The sequence below is a fragment of the Aquarana catesbeiana genome, linkage group LG08 (assembly GCF_042186555.1).
Source record: "Aquarana catesbeiana isolate 2022-GZ linkage group LG08, ASM4218655v1, whole genome shotgun sequence".
Classification (NCBI taxonomy): Eukaryota; Metazoa; Chordata; class Amphibia; order Anura; family Ranidae; genus Aquarana; species Aquarana catesbeiana.
In genome coordinates this window covers 66,807,116-66,825,815 of record NC_133331.1, presented here as the reverse complement: position 1 = coordinate 66,825,815, position 18,700 = coordinate 66,807,116, and the positions used below count along the sequence as shown (strand labels likewise).

Below are 18,700 nucleotides of genomic sequence, written 5' to 3'. Positions count from 1 at the left end.
AAATTTTCAAAGAACACAAAATTAAATAAAGTACAATAATATAAATACATGCACACTCAGCCCACACCCAAAGAAACCATCTAAATGAAGGTGAAAAAATGTTTTTTCTAAAGCAGATCTAAGAGTGCTGTTGCTGAATGAGCAAAAGCAGTTGGTAATTTTGTTGCAAAATCCTTTTCCTTGGGGAGGAAATTAGTTCCATTGACAAGATTGTCTTTAGCCAATGGTGAAATTGAAATTGACGGGTTGATTTACTAAAATTTAAGTGTGCAAAATCTGGTGAAGCTCTGTATAGAAACCAGTCAGCTTCCAGGTTGTTTGTTGAAGCTTAATTGAACAAGCTAAAGGTTAGAAGTTAGAATCTGATTGACTAACATGCAGAGCTGCACCAGATTTTGCACTCTCCAGTTTTCGTAAATCATCCCCTGTATTTCCAGACATAATGAGCTAGTATGCACCGCATACTAGCTCATTATGAAATACTTACCTTAGAACGAGGTGACGGCAGCTGAGATTTCCCCTCGGCGTGTCTTCCGGGTTCGCGGCTCCGGCGCTGTGAGTGGCCGGAGCCTCAATGTCGTCACTCTCGTGCATGCATGCAGGAGACTTCTTTCTGGCAAGGTGCGGCAGCAACTGCAGCAACCGTCCAGGTTTAGGAGATATTAATTTTACCTACAGGTAAGCCTTATTATAGGCTTACCTGTACGTAAAAATATAAAAAAAGGGTATACAACCACTTTAATGACCAGGCCATTTTTTGCGATACGGCACTGCGTCGCTTTAACTGACAATTGCGCGGTCGTGCCACACTGTACCCAAACAAAATTGACGTCCTTTTTTTCCCACAAATAAAGCTTTCTTTGATCATCGGTTTTTATTTTTTGCGCTTTAAACAAAAAAAGACCGACAATTTTGAAAAAAAAGCTATATTTTTTACTTTTTGCTATAATAAATATCCTCCCCCAAAACATAAAACAACAAATGTCTTCCTCAATTTTTTATCCCTATATATATTCTTCTACATATTTTCGGTAAAAAGAAAATCGCAATAAGCGTATATTGATTGATTTTTTATAGCATTATAGCTATAAGTTATAGCAAAAGTTATACAAAATATAGAATAGATTTTTTATAGATATTTTTGTTATTATATATTTTTTTTTTACTAGCAATGGTGGTAATCTGCGATTTTTAGTGGGACTGTGACATTGCGGCGGATAGATCGGACACCTGACTGACATTGTTGACACTTTTTTGGGAACCAGTGACATTATTACAGTAATCAGTGCTAAAAATATGCACTGTTACTGTACTAATAACACTGGCAGGGAAGGGGTTAACATCAAGGGCAATCAAGGGGTCAAATGTGTTCTCTGCAGGTGTGTTTTAACTGTATGTGGGGGGGGGGGGGCTGCCTGGGGAAACCCACAGATCCGTCTTCCTGAAAAGCAGGATCTGTGGGATCTCCCCTGTCAGAAAAAAGGTTTGCCTTGTTTACACAGGCAGATCCCCATTCTGTCACTGCGGGAAACGATCGCGGGTGGCCGGTGGACAAGGAGTCCGCTCCACCCACTGATTGGCTCCGCTGCTGGTCAGTGGGCGCACGCTCGTGCCCACAAACTGGAGTTCCCGGGCCGATGTACAATGACGGTGATTCGCGGGAAAGAGCCGACCTGCTGCAGTACAATGACGGCGGCTGGTCGGCAAGTAGTTAAAACGCTATCTTCAGAACAAATAAAAAATTCTTTTTGATAAATACTATTGAAATGAAATTGCTCTATATGCTGTAAAATAAATACTTTTCTTTTGTTTGCGCTGAAGTTCGCCCACATTTTTATAAATTTATACAGTCACTGTTAGAAAAAAAAGCTGTAATGTCAAAGTATAAGCAATGGTGAAAAATAAGAAAGGAAAAAAAAAACTGTAAGGAAAAAAGTGAAGTACACAATAGCAAGCAATTGATTTTGACCCTTTAGGTACAGACCCCACAGTGTTTCATGTTCTTAAATCGGCTGGATGTGGCTGCTATTGTGTGTTAAATAATTCACGTTGTAAAATAATCAAAAATGTTACTCACTTCTCTAAAATGCTTCTATTCATTTTTCCTAGGTAGCTGGGATAAAAGGCGTATTCCTGGCCAATAAGAAAGTTGATGAGCGCGTGAAGACCTTTATTACTTACAACAAAGGGCGGGACTGGCGCCTTATTCAGGCCCCTGACTTGGATATGAAGGGGAACCCCATCAATTGTCTACTGGTCAGTTAAACAGTAATACAATTCTCTCTCTCTCTCTCTCTCTCCCTCTCTCTCTATATATAGATCTATCTATCTATCTATCTATCTATCTATCTATCTATCTATCTATCTATATATATATATATATATATATATATATATATATATATATATATATATATATATATATATATATAGATATATATATATATCATATATATATATCTATATATAGATATCTATATAGATGTATAGATATATATCTATATATCTATAGATATAGCTATAGATATACCTATATATGTATATAGATATATAGATCTATATCTATATATAGATCTATATATCTATATCTATATATATACATATATATATATAGATATAGATATATATATAGAGAGAGAGAGAGAGAGAGAGAGAGATATCTGTATATAGATAGATATCTATATATATAATTTTCTTTGCGCCTTATGAAAGTCCAATCTTCTTTGCCATACATTTTGTATCATACTGAATTTTAGGTTCACTTGCTTCCCCTGCTTTTTCTTTACAGCCATTCTGCTCCTTGCACTTTAACCTGCAGATGTCTGAGAACCCGTATAACTCTGGTAGTATATCCAGCAAGGTCACGGCTCCCTGGCTGATTGTTGCTGCAGGTAACCATTTTTGATACAGGAGAACAGTCTATAGCTAAAAGTTCATTACCACCTGACCAAGTAACCATCACACCTATATGCGCTTAGTTAGAACCTCTCCCTAGCATTAATCCCTGTCCCTATAAGATGAGTGACCTGTCTCTACACTACCCACATGCGAAATGTGCGCCAAGCCTGGGAGCCAAGGCCATAAATGGGCTCTGCCTGACCCAAGATGGCTGCCACAGTCACATGGGTATACAGCATCCAATCTGAAAACTGCCCCAGTGATCCAGGAAACTATAGAGCAGGGATATGCAATTAGCGGACCTCCAGCTGTTGCAGAGCTACAAGTCCCATGAGGCATAGCAAGACTCTGAGAGCCACAAGCATGACACCCAGAGGCAGGGGCATGATGGGACTTGTAGTTTTGCAACAGCTGGAGGTCCGCTAATTGCATACCTCTGCCATAGAGGAACCATGTTCCTCTTGACTTTTCTTCCAACTGCAATGCAGCTGCGGTCGAGCACCACCTACAATGGAGAAAATAGACTGCACCTGCTTACAACTGTACATAAATAACACAAAAATGAAAAAAAAATTGCAATTACAAGGAACACAAAATTAAATAAAGTATGAGAATCCAAATACATGCACACTCAACCCACACCCAAAGAAACCCTCTAAATTAAGGTAAAATATTTTTTCCTACAGCAGATTTCTAAATAGCTGAATGTGCAAACTTGAGAGATTCCGCTGTAAAGTAGTTGGAATATTTGTTGCACAATTATTTTTATCCAGCAACGTCATGGCTCCCTGGCTTATTGTTGCAGCAAGTAACTGTTGTGATACAGAAGAACACTCTATAGCTAAAAGTTCATGAACACCTGACCAAGTGACCATCACACCTACTGTATATGAGCGGGTTGGACTTCTCACTTCAAACCCATTGACAATAATATGGAGTTGGCCTCCATTTGGGTCTAAAACAACCTTTATTCTTCTGGGAAAGCTTTCCACAAGATTTTGGAGGGCGTCTGTGGAAATTTCTGCCCATACAGCCAAAACAGAACAAGAAAACATGGTGCAGAGTTCCAATTCATCCCAAATGTGTTCAGTAGGGTTAAGGTTAGGGCTCTGTGTAGGCCACTTGAGTTCTTCCACAAGCCATGTCTTTAAGGACCTTGCTCGGGTACATTGTCACATTAAGTTACCAAACATATAGTGAGGTTTTCTCAAATTTGACTGCAAAAGTGTAAATGCACTTTAAGAGTTTTCACAAGCAGCATATCTTTAATCACAAGAAACATTTATTTGTGTTATCTTGGAACGGGTTATTAGGTTGACCAGGGCTTTTTTTTCTCAGAGAATAGGTGCGGGCACTCCCTCCTTCCAAGTCACCTTTTATCTCTGACCCCTACCCACCTCTGAGCATCGTCCCATGGTTTTAGCCACTACCCGCCTCCCAGTACCGCCCCTTTTAGAAAATACAGAACCAAGTATCATTTTGTGGCATCAAGTAATTTGTATAGAATGTGTTAATGATAAAAGAAAAAAAAGAACAATAGACCCCCTACAGCAACATTAGATCTCCAAACAATAACAGGTCCCCTGCAACACAATAGCCCCAGCAACAATAGATCACCCCAGAAAGAATGGACCCCCACCAGCAACAATAGATCTTCCGGCAGCCAACATCAATAGACCCTCCAGCAGCCAGCAACAATAGACCCCTCCCTCAACAGTAGATCCCTCCTAGCAACAATTGGCTCCCCAGCAACATAAGATTCCCATAACAGCAACAATGGATCCCCACCAGCAGCAATGGATCCCCTTAGCAGCAAAAATTGACCTCCCAGCAACAAAGAATCCCCCTCAGTGTCAATAAATCCCCCAGCAGGCTGCATCAGTAGACCTTCCAGCACACCCCGCCACCTGCTGCCAATTCACATTCATCGCTGGAGGTGCCACAACTGCGTTCTTCTGCTTTCCAGCTAAAAACAACAACAAGGCATTCCTAAAAGTCTGAAAAAGAACTATCTGTTCTAATAACATGTTCCAGCAAAATCGTTTTGGCAATGCAAACCTTGAATGATATAAAGAACCTAACTTTGGCATATAATCACTAAGCAAAGTAATTTAAAGTGATATTAAAAGTTATTAAAATAACAAACATGTTATACTTGCCTGCTCTGTGTAATAGTTTTGCACAGAGCTGCCCCGATCCTCTACTTCTCAGGTCCCCTCCCGAAACACCTGGCTCCTCCTCCTTGGCCAGTGTCCCCCATAGCAAGCCAATTTCTATGGGGGGTACTGGTGGGTGCTTGCTGCTGAGCACTGCTCTGAGGGGTTGGTTTATTAAAGACAAATAGACTGTGTACTTTGCAAAGTGTAGTTGCTGCAGAGACTAGCAAATGGGGGAGAGCTCTGCTGACTTTCGTCATCCAATCATGTGCAAGCAAAAATAAATTCCTTGCAAGTGATTGGGTTTTCTTTGCAAAGTAAAGCTTCGCCTTATTTACTAAACTCTGGAGCAACTGCACTGCACAAAAGTGCATGGTCTATTTGCATGTAGTAAATCCACCCCATCATTTCCAAGGGGGGGGGGGGGGGGTTCCAGGTTTTCTAACTTTGCCTTGAAAAAAACTCATGTTTTTTAAACACAAATAACCTTACTACATTCCCTGTTTTTTAGGAAAAACTTACCTGTAAAGAAAAAAGGGAAATCATTATCAAGTGCAGATGCTCCAGAGCTTAGTAAATGAGCAGAAGCTCTGCTGACTTCCATCATCCAATCATGTCCAAGCAAAAATGCTGTTTTTTAAAATTTTCCTTACATGTGATTGGGTATTCATTGCAAAGGGAATCTTTACCTTCTTTACTCAGCTCTGGTGCAACTCCACTTGCAGAGTGCACAGTCTATTTGCCTTTCGTAAATCATCCCCAAGGGGGGTTGATTTACGAAAGGCAAATCCACTTTGCACTACAAGTGCACTTTAAATTGCACTGAAAGTGCACTTGGAAGTGCAGTCACTGTAAATCTGAGGGGTAGATCTGAAATTAGGGGAAGCTCTGCTGATTTTATTATCCAATCATGTGCAAGCTAAAATGCTGTTTTTTATTTTCCTTGCATGTCCCTCTCGAATCTACAGCGACTTCCAAGCACACTTTCAGTGCAATTTCAAGTGCACTTTGCATTTGTAGTTTGCACTTGTGTGGAGTTGCCTTTAGTAAATAACCCCCCAATGTATCCATAAGACACAATGGGGTTGATTTACTAAAGGCAAATAGTTTGTGCACTTTGCAGAGGGCAGTTGCTCCAGAGCTTAGTAAATGAGCAGAAGCTCTGCTGACTTCCATCATCCAATCATGTGCATGCAAAAAAAAAGATGTTTTATTTTTTAAATTTTTTTATCCTTGCACGTGATTGGGTATTCTTTGCAAAATCAAGCTTTACCTCATTTACTAAGCTCTTGAGCAACTGCACTTTGCAAAGTGCAAATTTACCTTTAGTAGATCAACCCCATAGAGCTGCGGCTCGGCCCCATTCCCTGCTCTCTCCTCATTGGCCCATTGGAGAGCGAGACCCGGGACAGCCAAGGCTCCCGTGCACATCGCTGGATCGAGAGGGGGCTCAGGTAAGAATTACGAGGGGAGGGGCAGCACCCAGAAGGTTTCTTTACTTTCATTCAAAGAATGCATGAAGGTAAAAAAAACCTTCAGCCTTTCCAACCACTAAAATCATTAGTAAAATACATAATAATTATTTTTCTTTATCATACTAGTGAAACGTATTTCAGAGAGGCACACAGAGGATACTTTTCTGGCAATAAAGGTCTCATTTTTTTCCTAGAAACATTTAAATCGGTAGGCGTGCTGGCTTTGATTTCAGCAGAAGAGCCACCGTGTAATTTCTATTGAGATGGTTTGTATTTTGCTGGTAACTCTGTGAAATGTAGAAGCTGCTGAATGACAGCGCGGTTTTATGAAGGACGTGGAGATCAACGTGAAAAATCATTGTTTTGTTCATTTGTTGTTGCTCAACAACAGCAGTCAGTCATGTCTTTGTTGTAGCGTGCAATTGATTTATTAGACATACATCAAGTCCTGTAGGACATACAAGCCTATGTGACATTTTATCCAGTTAGCAGATCAGAAAGCCGCTACGATTTGAACGATTTCTTTCTGTTACTGTCAGACTTTCAAGTTTATTTAATAAGGCAAATAGCTTGGAGAAAAGGGCAGTATCCTGTAGCAACCCTCCAGAATTTATCATTCAGCAATCCGACTATATCACTAGACGATTGTTGTTTGGAGTATTGGCGTCTTCACATCAGCTTTGTCCTTGACGTTGCTTAACTGCTTCAGCCCTGGAAGATTTTACCCCCTTCCTGACCAGAGCACTTTTTGCGATTCGGCACTGCGTCATTTTAACTGACAATTGCGCGGTCGTGCAACGTCGCCCCCAAACAAAAAATTGACATCCTTTTTTTCCCCACAAATAGAGCTTTCTTTTGGTGGTATTTGATCACTGCTGCAGTTTTTATTTTTTGCGCTATAAACAAAAAAAGCGACAATTTTGGAAAAACGCAATATTTTTTACTTTTTGCTATAATAAATGCTCCCAAAAATATATAAAAAAAACATTTTTTTTTCCTCAGTTTAGGCTATGAGATATGTATTCTTCTACATATTTTTGGTAAAAAAAATTGCAACAAGCGTATATTGATTGGTTTGCGCGAAAGTTATAGCATCTACAAAATAGGGGATAGTTTTATGGCATTTTTATTATTATTTTTTTTTTTTATTAGTAATGGCGGCGATCTGCAATTTTTATCTTGACTCCGACATTATGGCAGACACATCGGACCCTTTTGACACTATTTTGGAACCATTGTCATTTTTCCAGTGCTATAAAAATGCACTGATTACTGTGTAAATGACACTGGCAGGGAAGGGGTTAAACACTACGGGGCGATCAAGGGGTTAAGTGTGTCCTAGGGAGTGATGCTAACTGTTGGGAGATGGGCTTCAACTCACATGACAGCGATCACTGCTCTCGATGACAGGAAGCAGTGATCTCTCTCATGTCACAAGGCAGATTGGGGAAACGCCTTGTTTACATAGACACGATCGCCGGGAGATCGCGTGCATGGCCACGCTGTACGCGGCGGGCGTGCACGCTCCTGCTAGCCCCTCCAATCAAAGGGGACGTACAGGTACGCCCATTTGCCCACCGCTGCCATTGTGCCGACGTATATCGGCGCGCAGCAGTCGGCAAGTGGTTAAATTACCTGTATTTGTTTCCGAATTTCTGTTTCTTATTTATGCCAAAGACAATAATCTTCTTTTTAGCGCTGCTAAGCTTGAGACAGTAGCCGGCGCTTCATCTGCTGGTGCTGGAAGGCTGGCCTTTGATGCAGATTCTACTAACCTGCATCTCAACACCACAAACTTAAAATGCTATTTTAATTCATTTTGAACCCCTTTACACCTAAGGGTAAAACAAATCTAAATGCCTAAGCACAATTTTGTAACTTTGCAATGTGTTAGTAAAACCGTACATATCATCACAACGACTTTGTGCATTCAGGTGGATTATACCTTGTTTTTTTCGTGGACAAATTAGGCTTTCATTTGGTAGTAAATGGTTATAGATATCTCCTGATTTATTTACTTACTTTTTTTATCAAAGGAAATCTGACCCAATATAGTAAAAAAAAATCTTTAAAAAAAAATTTAGCTGTACATTTCTTGTTATTAACATTCCACCAAAGAACAACCCAAAATAAATTCTCCTGATGATCACAGTGATACCACATATGTGTATGTCAGTTGATATTTGTACCCATAGTACAGCCCAGAAACAACAGTGCGCATTTTGCTTTAATTTTATTTATAATTTTTTTTTTGTCCTACCCAAAACACACTGGCACTAACTGACACTGATGCTAATTTAAAAAAAAAAAAAAATAAAATAAAAAATTGTGCCCAAAATATACTGACCCTGACCTTGACCTTTGACCCTACTTGACCTAAACACTAACCCTGGCGCTAACCTAGCTCAAACCTTGATCTAGGTATTTTTTCTTTATTTTCTGTTTTATTTTTTATTATGTTTTTAAATTTTTTTTACATACACACACACACACTTTTTGTTCCCTCTCTACAAGGAAAAACAGAAAGATACATTGTATCTTTTCTCTCCATTCACAGAGAGAGAAACACAGGGGTGGGCTTTACAGTGACTGATCACTGTGGTAGCCAATCAGAGGCTACCACAGCGATCAGGTGACCCAGAAACGATTAGAACCTGGGGCTCTCGGTCACCAGGCTGGGAGCATGCTGTATGGTGCATTCCCAGCACAAAGGGAGATACTCATATAAGCGGCCCCACGGAAAAAAGCCCACTTCTGCGAGGCCGCATATATGTGTTAAGTTGGCAGGAAGGGTTTTGATATAAACAGCAGACTCCCCCATCCATCCATTTCTCCATGCTTTATTTTGTGGAGAAGTCACGTTGAAAAGCACCCCCTTAGCTTTTCTAGCCACAATCATCTTGAGTAAAGGAGAGATGATTAATTTAGCATTTACTTCCTGGAATCCATCTGCCCTTAGCACAGGCATGTAGGCAGGAGGGTGTGCTTAGCTGAGAAAGCTCCTCCTCCCATAGAGACTCCTGGGATGTATGACATCATTTTGGCCTAGGCCAAAAACAAGGAAGCAACTGAGGAAATGTAAAACAAAAGGTTAAAACAGGTGAATATAATGTACAGTATAGTTAGTTAGCTAGTAGCATAAGGATTAAAAATAGTCAATGTTGACTGAGAGAGATTAATTCCACTTTAAGTTTACATTAGGGGGGGTTAATGCTAGTTTTAGGGTCAAAGACATTATTAGTTTGAAGATTGGTGTTAGGTCTAGGATTACAGGATAGGTTAGTGTTAGCCTTACAGGGGTTTAGTGCCAGGGCTTCAGGGAAGTGTTAGGCTTTCAGGAAGGGATAGAGTTAGAATTACAAGAGGAGTGAGGATAAGAGTTACAGAGCAAGTTGGGGTAACATGCAGGGTTTATGTTAGTGTTATAAAGATGGTAAGTGTTAGGCTTAGTCTAACAGGGCAAATTAGACAAACAGGAAGGGTGAGTGTGACGTTTACTGAGAGGGTTATTGTTAGGGATACAGGTAGGGATAGAATTGGGGTTACAAAAAGGGTTAGCACTAGTGTTAAAGAGCAAGCTAGGATAACGTGGAGGGTAAGTGTTAGGATTACAAAATGGTAATTGTTAGGCTTAGTCTTACAGGGCACTTTAGGGTAACACAGAAGGCATGTTTGACTGTCACAGAAAGGGTTAGTATTAGGGGTACAAGGAGACTTAGTGTAAGAAGCCTGTGGGTAGAGTATCATTTTCGGAACCAATCCCCCAGCACTAAAAGTGGATGAATTAAATGAGAAGGTCTACAAATGTTAGTGTTAGGGTTATAAAGATGGTAAGTGGTAGGCTTAGTCCTACAGGGCAAGTTGGGGTAACAGGGAGGATAAGTGTGATTGTTATGGAGAGGGTTAGCGCAAAATTAAACTCCAGTAAGTAAACCAAGAAAGTATGTGAACACACTCAAAAAAGTGTACTTAGGAAGTGTCTCTGGTCCTTCTCCGGAAGAAGTAGAACCCCTCCCTGACCCTCCGGAGCACAATGTTCCCGGAGAGGGTAAAGCCGGCCCTAAATGAATTGAAACTCAACCGGTTCAGCAGGGACTAAATTTCAATCCATGTATGGCCACCCTGGTTGTACATAAGTCAATCCATAGATCGACTTGTGTACAACCAGCTTGCCTGTTTTTTCCTGAAAGATTGGTACCGCAGGCAATAAGCCGGCAACACTTATCATTGTGTTCTGCCGGTAGAGAAAGCTCCCTGGGCTCCCCGTGGGCAGAACACAATAGCGCTGCAGGTGGGATTCCCCTATCAACACTGAATGTATTGATGGCGGAATCTAGCAATTTTCTCAGTGGTGGTGGAAGGAAAGAAAATTACATAATGTATGACCTGCTACAGGCACACTCAGGTCCACCTAGTCAAAAGGCCTAGCAGACCCCTCTCCTCGTGCTGACGAATGATTACTAGGTGAGAGGCTCCGAAGGGACACACCCTCGAGGCAGGGAAGGAAGGAACCTAATGGTTACATGTCCACCCCCTAAGATTGAGGGTGGGCTTGAGAAATTGCACATCCTGGGTGAAAAAAAGAACAAATATGTAAGTGTAGATGGCACACACGTGGAGAGAAAAATAACTAAGATGCAAAACAAATAACTGCTAGTGGTAATATAAATTTCCCCAGTCTCAGCCAAAAGGCATAGCCCATGAGGCGTAGTGCAGAAAAAACAAGAGGTGTTGTGGCCTAGTGCTCGTTCTCACAGTGGGGTCCCAAACCCATAGTGATACTAAGAGCACTCCCAAGGTTAGCTTGACACTGCTGCTTCTCTGCCTTCCCATCCCCTGACCAGATAAGGCAGCACTGCTGAAATCAGGAGGCACTGGTCCCCTTTGGAACCCTTCACGCCAGGCAAGTACTCCTGACCCACATCTTACTTGGTGCAATTTGGTTTACTTGCCCATTGGGAAGATCCCTCAGAACCTCCATCATACCAACAGGGATACTATACAGTCAGCTATCTCAGAATGATGGTGGAGCACCCCTACTGGACACTGATAAGAACAGATACTACATTTGATCTTATTGTTAGGGATATAGGGAAGGTGAGTATTAGGCTTACGGGTAGGAATAGTATTAGTGTTACAGAGCAAGTTAATGTAACAGGTAGGGTTAGTATTAATGTTACAAAGATGGTAAGAGTAAAGCCTAGTACACATGAGCGGAATGCCGGCCTGTGTGTAGGACAACTGGTCCGACAGAAGCCGGCCGTTCAGCCGGCTTCTGTCTAAGGGGAAAAAAAACTAGTAGTATGTATGAGGCTTTAGGCTTAGTCTTACAAGGCTAGTGAGGTTAACAGGAAGAGTGAGGGTGACTGTTACAGACAGGGCTAGTGGTAGGGATACAGGGAAGTTGGTGTTAGGGCTACAGGAAAAATAAGTGTTAGGCTTTTAGGTAGGGGTCGAGTTAAGTTTAGAACACACGGGCCGAATGTCAGATGACATCGGCCAGTTCTATAGGAACTGGCGGGCATTCGGCCTTCTATCCTTCTATCTATCTATGAGAGTGCTGACTGGAGTGTCCTGTTGAGGAGGCCATCCCCCTGTCAGAACACAATAGAACAGCAGGGGAGATCGCTGTACTAACATTTGATTGTTAGTACAGCGGCTCCGACCTGAACTGTCAGTTTTTTTTTTTTTCATTTAACCCGCTGGGTTAGTGTTATTGAGCAAGTTAAAGTAATAGGTAGGGTTAGTATTAGGGTTACAAAGATGGTAAATATTAAGCTATTTGACAAAGTAGTTGTTCAGCATTTCAGGTCAGTTTCTGATCAGAGTCAGGTCAGGATTGCATCATTATCAGGTCAGGTTTACATCACTATCAGGTCAGGATTTTACATCACTATCAGGTCAGGATTTTATACTGTTTACAACTGAATGACATGTGTGATTTAGAAGCATTCCCATAGAAGTCAACGGGCCTGGATTCCCATCTGAGCCAGACAACTCTGCTCAGAAAACTGACAGGACTCTTTTTCAATGTACTCTGCACCGGACATATCTGAACAGGCACAAAAGAAATGTTCTTTCAAATGTCATGCGAATTGGATGTGGTTCAAAAGGCATCCAATTCGCATATGTGTGTGAACCTAGCCTAAGCCTGGGTTCACATATGGTGTGACCACGGTTCACAGCATGGGGTTTGGTGCGTCCCTGTTCTCCGATTCAGGTGCGAATCAGGTTAGAATTTTTTCCTGAATTTGCACCTGAATCGGAACCAAAGATGCACAGGACCCTTTTTAAATGTGGACCGCGGCTGCCCCGGATTGATCCTGGATCCATTGAGAGCCGGTCACACTCTCCTGTCATGCAAATTGGATGCAGGGAAACCCAAATCCAGTTCGCATATGTGTGAAGCCAGCCTTACAGGGTCTTCAACTGTCTGATGCTGAGAGGCAGTGTTAGGATACCATTGCTACTTAAAATGACTAGCTAGTGCTAATGTTTTGGCTTCAATATTTTCGGTCACTGATCCAAAGCAAGTATAGTTATGAAGAACTCTGACTTTTGTTCTGGAATACATAAAAGAGTAGGCAGTATCACCATCGGGGCCCAGTAGTGTTCAATCCAATAATGTTTTTTGTAACAAAAGGCATCACTTCTTTGGAGCTATTGATTTACTTATACACAAATGGATACTTAAGAACAGAGTACATTGCTTTGAGAGAAGTTATAAACTCACATGTATAAACCCAGCTGTATACTCTTCAGGTAATGTATCTCTCTTTCAGGTAACGTTGGCCCCGAACTTTCCTCTACGGACACTAATATGTACATCTCATCAGATGGTGGCAATACGTGGAAACATGTACGTTCTCAGACTAATACTCTTAGTTTTTTGGAGAGAGGATATAATTGATAGAATAAATATGGACAATACTGAATCAAAACCGCCATAAATAATTTGAATGTAGGATACTGTTGTTTCATGTTAACAATACAATATGATTCAGCTGGAAGTTAGTGGGATCCATACAACTTTAATGGAGACCATTTGCTCAGCAACATCCCTTTCTGGTGACCTCTTTGTAGCACCCAGTACATGGCATTCACAGGTGGTTAGCAGCCCTTAGTGCAATCATGTATAAATGTATTTTCATTGATGGCTTTAGCAGTCTGTGCACCCTTCCTATTTATACTCTGATGGTCAGTGCATAGGTCCCCGCAATATATGCCTCCTTTACATTTATGGTCAACAAAAGGGGGAACCCCTAATAAAAGACTGTTTTACGTTGTTAGTCAAAAGAAATGCCCCTACTATACAATTTTTCACTGGAAATTAATCTTTTACAATGGTGATCTAGTAAGGGGAAAGGCTCCATTTACATTGGTAATCATGGGACAGACCTCCTTCACACCGATGGTCAGTATACAAGGAATCTTTCTTTACACTGGTAGTCATTGGACAGGAATTTTTTATTTGTAGTCAGTTGACAAGACTGCTTTAATTGATGGTCAGTGGACAGGCTTCTTTAACAGTGGTAGTCATAGAAAAGGCGTCCTACATACAGTAAGTGTTCAATAGACAGGCCTCCTTTACAATGTGGTCAGTGGACATAGACTCTTTGTGGTGGTGGTCAGGGAACACACCTTTTTTTTGACAGTTTGTGAACAGGCAGTTTCAATATGGGTGGTCAGTAGACAGACTTTCTTTACACTGGCGTTCTGGAGTCCTATAATTAATGGTCAGTGCATAGGCCTCCAAAATATTTGTGGTCAGAGAACTGGCTTATTACATAAGTGTTCAATGGACAGACCACCTTTGCATTGGCAGTCAGTGGACATGGCCTGTTTTACGGTGGTTTTTAGGGGACAAAGCTTCTTTTTATTGACAGTTATTGGACAGGCACCCTTAACATTGGTGGTGAATGGATAGGTCTTCTTACACTGGTGATCAGGACTCCTTTAACTGATGGTCAGTGGATAGGTTGCCTAAACATTGGTAGTTAGGAAAAATATATATAATATATATAAAATACATATACACGAGTTCAGTGGAAAAACCTTCTTTATAATGGTTAGCGGAAAAGGTGTCTTTTACATTGGTGGCCAGGGGACAGACCCTCTTTATATCGGCAGTTAGTGGACAAACTCCCTTAACACAGGTGGCCAATGGTCAATGGACAGGTCTCCTGTAATCAGAGAACAGGCTTTCTACATAGGTGTTCAATGGACAGGTCTCCTTTACATTGATGGTCAGTGGGCAAAGTCTCTTAAACTGGTGGCCACTGGACATATCCTCTTTATATAGGCAGTTAGTAGACAGGCAGCCTTAACATTGATGGTCAGTGGATAGGTCCTCTTTACACTGGCGATTGGTGGGCAGGACTCATTTGCATTGGTTGTCAGTGAAGAATTCTCCTTTGAATCAGTAGTCATCCCTGTTCTATTGATGGTAAGTGGGCATGTCCCTTGTACATTGGTGGCCAAGGACAGGTTCTGGTTACACTGATATTAAGTGGACAGGTTTTATTTTTCACCAAAACAGAAATTTGGAAAAATCTTCCAATAGGGGCACAATTTCAACTTACAACTATCTCAGAGGGATTTCCCTCAATTTACAGAATCTCCTCATATTGTGTTGTGTCTCCAGGATGGGAAGTGAAGGGAAATCTCCCCAAAAAGAAGCAGATTGCAAAAAAAAAAAACCTGAAAGAGGTATATGCTTTAAGCTTGTTATCAGTTATGTGCAATATTTAATGCTATATAATTTGGCCTTGTTGTAAAAAAAAATGCATAAATCTTCCTATCCAAAGAAAATGTTTTGTTTTTTTATTCCATTAACGATATATATATTTCATTTTCAGATTACAGTGTGAAATAAAACCAAATTTTGTTTGTGTGCCCTTGTTTCTTTTTGGTGTATTTGACATCAGATGTTCTTTTTAATACTTTTTTTGTACTGTTGCCAGATATTTGAAGAAGAATACAATATTTGGTTCTTGGACTGGGGCGGAGCTCTGGTTGCCATGAAACACACCTCTCTGCCGGTACGCCAGTTGTGGTAAGAAACCAGTCAATTTTCACAGTAAATGAATTCATTAATTGAATAATTACATTAAATAAATAATTAAATGAATGAATAAATACAGAACTGCTAGAATTTGTCTTTAGCTTTTGTTCAGTAAATTTAGAAAAAATAAGAGATTCTCTTAAAAATCCATTGACATCTCCCAGAAATAGATTATACTGTTACTAAAGGTTTACTGCTAAATTGTGTTGAAGCTCAGAAAATATTCAAAAGCGAGGAAATATTCAGATTTTTTTGCTTTTACAGCCTGAACTTCCATTAAAGAAAATGTTAAAATGCACAATTCTTAAAACGCCAGTTCCCGGAAGGTTGTAATTTAAGGAATCAATAAGCTTTTATAGGTCCACGTTGCTTTGATTTGCTTCACAGAGTGTAAGGGGCTATGCACTAAAAACGGGGAGTACAAAGTGAATTGTGAGCACACCATGTTATTATCCCGAACTTTGCTAGAAGCTCAGCGGAACTCTCTGATAACAGCCGCCCTGCCCCTGTAATAACAGTGCATCTCACATCCTTCTGCACAGCTACATCCTATGTTAGGAAACATTAAAGAGAGATACTTCTTAAGGATGCTGGGTTTGTTTTGTCCCTAGGCTGAGCTTTGATGAAGGCCGGACGTGGAGTAAATACGGTTTTACGACCACACCGCTGTTTGTTGATGGGGCACTAGTGGAACCTGGAGTAGACAATCAGATCATGACGTGAGTAGGATAAAAATATTTTGTTGTACACTTTTTATTGAAAGGCAGTTTTCCTAATGTGTCCCTTCTTCCTTTTCCTTTCCTCCTCTTCTCTCCCTTTTTTCCTCTTCTTTCCCTTCCTCTCTTTTCCCTTTTCTTTCCCTTCCTTTTCCTTTCCTTTCCTCTCCTTTTCATTTCCTCTCCTTTCCCTTTCTTTTCCCTTTTCCTTTCCTTTCCTTTCCTTTTTCTACTTTCTTCTCCTCTCCCTTTTCTTTCATTTCCTCTCCTTTTCCTTTTCTCTCCTTTCTTCTCCATTGTCCTTTACTTTCTTTTCCTCCTCTCATCTCCTATCCCTTTTCTTTCCTTTCCTCTCCTTTTCCTTTCCTCTCCTTCCCCTTCCCCTTCCCTTTTTCCCATTTTTCCTTTCCTTTTCACTTTTCCTCTGTCCTGTGTTTTTGGGGCATTAAACAGACTATAAAAAAGTAGAATTGATAGCTCAACAAAATAACTACACTGCATCTGAGCACCACAAACTAAAAACAATATTTAATTCATTTTTAATATTCAAAGCAAACTCCCTATCCATCCATCTCTCTGTGCTTTATTTTGCTCAGAAATCACTTTGAAAAACTGCCCCCTAGCATTTCTGGCCGTGGCCATCTTGAGTAAGGACAGATGATTCATGTAGCATTTACTTCCTGGAATCCATCTGTCTTTAGCTCAGGCATGCAGTCAGGGGGGTGTGCTTAGTAGAGAAAACCCCTCCTTTCCTCCTGAAGACTCCTGGGGCATGTGACATAATTTGCCTAGGTCAGAAACCAGGAAAGACCCGAAGAGATGTAAAAAATAAAAGTGTAAAACAAGCAAATATGATATGCATTTCTATCTGTTTACTAATGCTAGCAGCATAAGGATTACAAATAGTCAATGAGACAGTGAAATTTAGCTTTAACGTCTGGGTCGCAATTGGTCCAGCATCTGACAAATTTGATCACCCATGCTGGCCGAATCTTACTGATATATCACATCCTCTTGTGCCTTCATCTTCAATCCTGGCTGCTTGATGGCTAATTTGGGTATATGGTCAGCTGTTTGTGGTTCATAAAGTATCTTTGAGCCTTTGCAAACTGGATTTTTTTGCATGTGGAGAATATAAACAGCTTACCACCTTTCCGAAAGTCGCAAATAGGGAGCATGGCTAGGCCAGTTCAACTTTTCAGAAAGTTTTACATTCAAAGTGTTGTAAAGAAAAACATTTTTTGGATCCTTTTGGATTGTACGTTGAAGAGCTTGAACCTCATCTGCCTAGTCAGTAAGGTTTACCTACACATCCTGCTCCCAGAAAAACAAGAAGTATGTGGAACTCTCCCCCAAAAAATAGATATCCCAACTTTGAGAAGGTGTCCCCATTGGAAGATGCTTGTTATGGATTCCCCCTTACTTTCTCTCCTGGTGACAGTGGCCACCAGAATAAATACTTAAGGTAGATCTCTATAGGGCGACATTCACACCTAAGCAATCCAGGAATGCGCAGAAAATGTGGCAGAACATGTATCACACTTCCCGTGTGATGGGGTTGGGATGAAGTACATGTACCTTCCTTTCTACAGTATGTATTTATATTTAAGCGCCACAGTGATACAGCAGATGTTAGCTTGTAATTGCCAGCTACTAATTTAAAGTTAGCGTGTTGTTTTGAGATGATAGTTCCATGCTGCTCTTACACTGTATATGGCCAACCACGTCATATTCCTCACAGAGGAAAGCATGCTTTACAGTCTTCTTTCCATGGATAGACTATTAAAAAGCTTTTGAAGCCTCCATTGTTTGATATGATGTTGCTATACTTGTCAACATATTATATGTAATGGATGTGGGGCTGTTTCTGGTGGGGGGTGGACCCACTCTGGCTATCGCTTAGATGCATTATGAATTCTGTACAGATTTGAAGCAATTGAAGAGTATTCCATTAAGCATCGCTTTATACATTATATGCTTTGCTTCAATTTCTATAGTTGCGACATAGTGGCCATTTACCGTTATCTCCTCTGCTTCATTGCCAAACTTGCATGCATAACCATTAATTAGGAATTACTGATGAGTAGAACCATCTAGTTCTGACTGCTTTTCAGATGGAGTATGAATACTATAAAGCAGCCTTTTTCAACTTTTTTAAGTTTGAGGTCTCTGAGAACCCTTAATCAAGCTAATTCATGATGGCTCAATGGCAAAAATATCCTTTATATTGGTGGTCAGTAAAAAGAATGCAACCCTTATGCCCTGTACACACGGTCGGATTTTCCGATGGAAAATGTGTGATAGGACCTTGTTGTCGGAAATTCCGACCGTGTGTGGGCTCCATCACACATTTTCCATGGGAATATCCGACACACAAAGTTTGAGAGCTTG

At 40.7% G+C, this 18,700-nt stretch overlaps 1 protein-coding gene across 1 annotated transcript in view; it reads left to right on the top strand.

Annotated features, from left to right (window-relative positions):
- Positions 1 to 18,700, top strand: part of SORCS3 (sortilin related VPS10 domain containing receptor 3) — a 988,335-nt gene that overhangs the window by 706,265 nt on the left and 263,370 nt on the right. Inside the window, exons 10-14 of the mRNA XM_073595927.1 lie at positions 2,110 to 2,256; positions 2,789 to 2,891; positions 13,312 to 13,388; positions 15,493 to 15,584; positions 16,205 to 16,312. Of these exons, the coding sequence (XP_073452028.1) occupies positions 2,110 to 2,256; positions 2,789 to 2,891; positions 13,312 to 13,388; positions 15,493 to 15,584; positions 16,205 to 16,312 (527 nt within the window). The remainder of the gene's footprint in view (positions 1 to 2,109; positions 2,257 to 2,788; positions 2,892 to 13,311; positions 13,389 to 15,492; positions 15,585 to 16,204; positions 16,313 to 18,700) is intronic.